Source organism: Poecilia latipinna, unplaced genomic scaffold, assembly GCF_001443285.1.
Source record: "Poecilia latipinna isolate Pla-1442-1.1 unplaced genomic scaffold, P_latipinna-1.0 Scaffold801, whole genome shotgun sequence".
NCBI classification, from domain to species: Eukaryota; Metazoa; Chordata; class Actinopteri; order Cyprinodontiformes; family Poeciliidae; genus Poecilia; species Poecilia latipinna.
This window is the reverse complement of record NW_015113417.1, coordinates 33,771-39,913: the sequence shown is the minus strand read 5'-3', so window position 1 is coordinate 39,913 and position 6,143 is coordinate 33,771. Positions and strand designations below refer to the sequence as shown.

At 37.9% G+C, this 6,143-nt stretch overlaps 1 protein-coding gene across 6 annotated transcripts in view; it reads left to right on the top strand.

Moving 5' to 3' along the window:
- nif3l1 (NIF3 NGG1 interacting factor 3-like 1 (S. cerevisiae)) overlaps window positions 1-4,957 on the top strand; it is a 9,437-nt gene extending 4,480 nt beyond the window's left edge. For 5 of the 6 annotated variants that reach the window (XM_015046964.1, XM_015046961.1, XM_015046962.1 and 2 more), the window contains 2 exons: window positions 3,363-3,446; window positions 4,628-4,957. In XM_015046964.1, coding sequence (XP_014902450.1) covers window positions 3,363-3,446; window positions 4,628-4,812 — 269 coding nt within the window. In that variant the 3' untranslated portion in view covers window positions 4,813-4,957. Of the gene's footprint in view, window positions 1-8; window positions 679-1,397; window positions 1,555-1,805; window positions 1,930-2,572; window positions 2,712-3,362; window positions 3,447-4,627 lie in introns of those variants that run through there. The other variant, XM_015046958.1, reaches the window with a different exon arrangement.
- Window positions 4,958-6,143: the final 1,186 nt, after the last annotated feature.

Below are 6,143 nucleotides of genomic sequence, written 5' to 3'. Positions count from 1 at the left end.
GTTTGCCTACTAAGATGGCGCAGATCACTTCCAGTTCAGACTGGTTGGAGCTATGTATTATTAAAATAACAGCTGTTTTGTGTTTCTTTTCTTTTTGTCCTGACAGATCTCCACTGATGGTGCCAGGATGGAGAAATCTCTCTTGGACTTTTTCCTTTCTGAAAAGCAGAAGACGTTTAATCTGTAAAAGTTCAAACTTTAACACTTCAGCTCTGTTTCCCTCAGCTTCATCCGATACTCGGAGCAGACTGACCTCAGGTCTTCTTCTGCGTTCCTCGGTTCATTCTCCCTCCTCCCGCCGCCTCTCGGTTTCTGCCGGCCCAATGGAACTGAAGGAGGTTCTGCAGGTTCTGGAGCAGCTCGCTCCTCTGTCTCTGGCCGAATCGTGGGATAATGTCGGCCTGCTGGTGGAGCCCAGCAAACCTCGGCCAATCAAAACCGTCCTGCTGACCAACGACCTGACGGACGCCGTCATGGAGGAGGCGGAGGTTTTGAGCTGTGACCTCATCGTCTCGTACCACCCGCCGTTGTTTCGGCCAATCAAGCGGCTGGCTCAGAAAGACTGGAAGCAGCGGTTGGCCATCCGGGCCGTTGAGGCTGGGATGGCGGTCTTCTCCCCGCATACGTCCTGGGACAGCATGAAGGGAGGGGTGAACGACTGGCTGGTTGGTGGACTGGGTGAGACGCCATGAAGCTTCTTCGTTTTGTTTTTGAGAGTTGTGAAGTAAAATTATAAATCGTTTCAAACCTTCTTTACAAAAATAATACAAAAAAAAGAAACTATTTGACAGACTGCATCAAAGAATAGCAATATTTAAGTCTTATCACAGATTCTTAGTTCACTTGAGGTCTGGTCTTTGACTGGCTGCAAGTGGGAAGTGCTGTAATCATAGAAAATTAAAGTAAAAACTGACAACCAACAAAAATTGTAACAGAAAACTGATTCAGATGCAGACAAAATTGAGACAACTGCAGACAAAGTGCTGAAACCAGTCAAATTGCTGCAGCCACAGGAAAAAAATGCTGCCATCACAGAAAAATGGCTGCAACCACAAAGTTGGTGCAATGACAAAACCATTACTACAACCAAACTTTAACACTGGTTGAAGTGTTAAAGAAAAAAAATTGGTGCAATCACAAGAAAAAATTGCTGCAAAGGCAGCGAGTTTACAGCTTTTTATACTCATTTTGCATTTTGTGGCACTTTTCCTTTTACTTCTGTTTTTGCAATTTGCAGCATTTTCCCGCATCATTTATTTTTTTTGTTTGTTTTTTGGAGTTCGCATTATTCATGTTTTTGCAGTTCGTTTCATCATTTGTTGCTCCTGTTCTACACAATAGAAAATCCCAGTAAAATAAGTTGAAGCTGGGTTTTTTCCCTCATCTTTGTCTGCCAGGCAGCGGTCAGGTGTCTGTGCTCAGTCAGGCCCACGGCGGCGCCTCCCACAGTCACAAACTGGAATTCATGGTGAGGAGTCCAGAGGAGCTGAACGCTGTTGTGGAGGAGCTGAAGGCCAGTGATGATGGAACAGCGCTGCAGTGTTCGGGCAGCAGGTAGTGTCAATATTAAACCTTTATCCTGCAATGTGTGTGTGTAAGAATCTGCAGTTTTTATGGTTTACATGATGCAAGATTTAAAAAGTCAGTCTAATCTATTGGTTAGGAATCATACACTTTGTGGGGATTTTGTTATTTATTCCAACAAAGCTGCAAAAAACCAAATTAAAACAAACAAACAAAAAAAACAACCTATAATTCTTAGTCCATTGCATTAAAAATAAAAGACTTTTCTTGCTTCACCACAGGCCAGACAGCAGCGGCATCCATGTCAGCTTAACCTGCAGTGCCTCAGCACTGACCCCTAGTGTCCAGATACTGTTAAAGCACAGCGCTCCCTGCCAGTCCCTCAGCATCCTCAAGTTGGAGAAGGTACAATTTTAAAGTTATGTCTGCAGCTAAAGATTATTTTAGCAATCGATTATTCCGGTGATTAATCGGATTTGAAAAATGGCCACATTTTCTAGTTTTTTCATTTAACCACTTGTGTAGTATTAAAAATGCAAACAATTTAATTCCTTTTTTAACAAAAAAAATAAACATTTTATTGCCTAAAATGCAATAACATAGCATCCTATTAGTGAAACCTTGATCATTTGTACCAAACAACGCATCTGCAGAGTAGAGCTGATCATTTGGTTATTTTTTGGATTAACTGATTAATAATTGGACAGCAAAAGGAGACTTAAAAATAAAATTGAACCAGGTGACTTGAGGAGTTCTGAGTAAAAGAACTCCTAAAGACAAAAAGGTTATTTTTATTACCTATTTTTTATTTTATTTTTTGTACAGTTTTTTGTACAGTTTTGTACAGCTCTGAATGTGTTGTTCTTTCAGCAAATTAACTTTATTTGAGTCTGTAAACTTCAGTTGACGACTAATCGATTTTTAAGATTTCAACAATCAATTAATCACAATTAATTCGACTAATCGATTTAACCCAAGCTGTATTTTAAACCATGGAGTTTAATGCATTTTTCCACAAAATGAAGTAAAGTTATGATGCCACCTGCAGGCTCCTCTCCCGGGCCACGGCCAAGGACGGCTCAGTGTTTTGGACCAGCCGGTCACCGTGGCAACAGCTATCCAGAAGATGAAATCCCATTTGGGATTAGCTAATCTCCGTTTGGCTCTGGGAGCAGGCAGGACACTAGGCGAGGAAAACTGGACACAAACACGTCACTAAGCAGCATATTCTCTAACATTTAAATATTTATTAGCTGATTTAAAGATATAAAGTTTTACTGCACAGAAAGCAGAATCTGGATTTTCTTTCTTATGCACTCAATGTTAAAAAACAACTGTGAAATAAATAAATGAAGTAATTTAAAATATTAATCTGAAAATTAAAATAAAATATATAAATTAATTTATAATTAATTTTATAAATCTATATAAAATAAATGCTTTATTTTACAGTTATTTATACTAATTGTAGAGATTTTTGGTTTTGGTGGGTTCATTTATCATGAAAAAGTTCTTATAATTTTTATTTATTGTAACAATAAATTTCAGTTAATGCTAAAAAAAACTGATAAATGTTTTCACTATTGTCTCTCCTGTTTATATCAGTAAATTAAAAAATCTGATTAAATTTAGTCTCTACATGCAGTTTAGTGATATAAATCACTTTTTAAATTGAGTAGCATCCTGAAGAAGCTTGTGTCAAAGTTTTTCAAATGCAGCTTTTATGTTGCAGTGCTATGAATGCTGTTTATTGCACTTACCGTCTGTGAAGAACATATTTTTAACAAGTCAGTCTTCTTAAGATGATAATAATGGGTTATTGTTGTGATTTATTTCAGAGTCCTCAGTCTGCACTGCTGCGGTTTGTGCCGGCTCTGGAGCCTCGGTGCTGAGCAGCGTCCAGGCCGACCTCTTCATCACCGGTAAATCTGGAAACAAACCGGAGCTGTAGACAAACATTTACTGCCACTTCTGGTAAACGTGGGAAAAACAAGCTTTAAAATGATCTTTCTATATGCAAAATGTTTAAAACAACTGAAACTGTGACAAACGAGGGGAGATGTAGAGACTGAAGCTGCTTTTTCATTACAAATGTCCACAAATCTTTTAATATTCTGCTAATGTTGGAAAAAAAAAAAACATTGCCGTGTTTCCATTCAGCAAAGTTATTTTTGTAATTCCAATTTGTGTAATTTTATGGTTCATGGAAACACAATAATTTGAAAATTTGGACCGATACTTATCCTATTTGTACACATTTCCTATCCTTTCATCATGTGACAACACAAACAGCAACAAGATAGAAATAAACTAAGTATGTAAATAAAACTCATTTATCACACAAAAAAAAGAAACAAATCTCCTGTTACGGGTCACAGAGTCTGAAGTAGCAACCACCTATTTTGCATGTTTTTGTTCTTCTGTTTGGGTTTCTACTGCCTCTAAAACAACTCAAGCGCTTAAAGAAGAGAGACACTCGGCCAGTTTTTTACAACAAGTTGTGTTTTTGGTAACTAGAAAACAAGTCGTTTCAACATTAAGTCACATTTGACAGACATTGCACCGTTACCTAGCAACCCCAGCAAAGCCAAGTCTCATTACCTAGCAACCCAACGGGAGCTCCAGCAGATTTGGTTTTACCGCTGCATGCGCTTTACAATGGCTGCTGGAAAAGACAAGTGTTTTGTTGCCGACATACCATCCAGAAACTACTTGCTGCTTTCTTTTGGGTTGTGCAGGAGGCTCCACTTCTGCTTTTCAAAGATGTACAGTTGTATAATTGCGCAACTGTTTGCAGCCATTTTCACGTGGGAGTGTAAACATGGAGTTGGGGGGCGTGGCCAGCAGCAGCTTATTTGGATCTAAAGTGACTTTAGTAGGCAGGACTGACCAGATTAAAATCTCATTATACAAGAATGATTTTGTGCAAAGAATCGTAAAGAACATGTCATGTTTGGCCCATAGACTGATCCTAACCTGCTCAAGGAATTATATCAAGTCACCTTTAAAGCTTTTTCCACATCTTTACCATTTGATTCCCTTTGTTAAGTTAGGTTTGCTTGATAATTTCGTGCCTGTGGTGTAATTAAACCTGATCTTCCAGGTGAGATGTCCCATCATGAGGTTTTGGATGCGGTGGCGAAGGGAACCAGTGTCATCCTGAGCGACCACAGCAACAGCGAGCGCGGTTTCCTGGCCGTGTTCAGGGAGAGGCTCGCCGTGCGGCTGCCTGACGCCGTGACGGTGGTGCTGTCCAAGGCTGACAGAGACCCGCTGGAGGTTGTCTGAAGGACTCTGAGTTACAAATAAATCATAAAACACAGGAAAGTTGTCTGCTGAACTTAAAAAGGCTGCTTTTCTTTTGTAAGAGCAGGCTGTGATGGAAAGTACATTATTTTATTATTTTGATTAAAGTAGCTTTTATGCATGTTTGAAAAAAAAAACATCATCTTGCAAGTGAGAGCTGAAGATAAAGGAGATAATCTGTAATTTAAATGCATGGAGTAAGCAGTGGATCTATTTCTGGCTGACACACAGGGAGACATAATCCCAACATCCAGGGGCTTCAGCCTTCGTGCACTGCAAAAACACAAAATCTTACCAAGTAGTTTTGTCTAGTTTCTAATGCAAATATGTTAGGACACTAGAAAAAGCCAAAATTAATTTGAAAGTAACTTTTCAGCAAGCAATATAAGCTTGTTCTAGGTCAATAATTCCTCAATATTAATGAAAACATTCTAGTTGCAGTGGCACCGTTACCTAGCAACCTCAGCCACGCCCATCCTGTTGCCTAGCAACTCGGTTCTACTGGCATATTATTTCACTTATAAGACGTTTTTCCCCATGTTGTAAGTGTAAAAACCTGTCAGTAAAACTAATAATTTTTAATCAGTATTGAGGAATTACTTACTTTAAGCTAGCTCCTAGAAGAAAAAGTAACATGTTGTGTTTTTGTAGTGTCTTTCATATAATTTAATCTGTATAAAAAATTTTCAGATATGAACTTTTGCCACTTTCAGACAAGAATCTCAATTTATATCCAGAATAGAAACATCTGTAATATAACTGATATTCATAAAATTAAAGACAAGCTGTTAAATACAACGATCTAGATGTAAAAAATGTTAATTTGTTAATTTTGAGGTTTGGCCCTTACGTATCAAGTAAAGCTGAAGGCAATATAATTAGATTTTAAAGTAAAGAAGGTTACTGGCTCTGTGCTACAAATATGTTTCCTCACAAAGATGTAAAAAACTTTAGACTCAGCAGTCACTTAGTGCTCACCTCGAGGGAAAATTTATATTTTGCTTCCAGGTCATAAATATGAATCACTTATTTTAGATCTCATTGCAAAAACACTGACTCTAGTATTTTGGCTCTGTGAAAATACACTTTAAGACAAAGCAAACTTTTCCAGCAAGATATAGGAGCCGATTCTAATTCAATAATTCCCTAACATTTAAGAAGTCCTTCAATATTCTTCACATTTTTAAAAAACTTATAACAAGACATTTTTCCCATAAGTGAAGTGAAAATAAATAAATTAGTATTTTTTTATTTTTTATTTTAAACCATGTATCTTGCTGAAAAGTTACTTGTTAGTTCTGTCTTATTCAAAG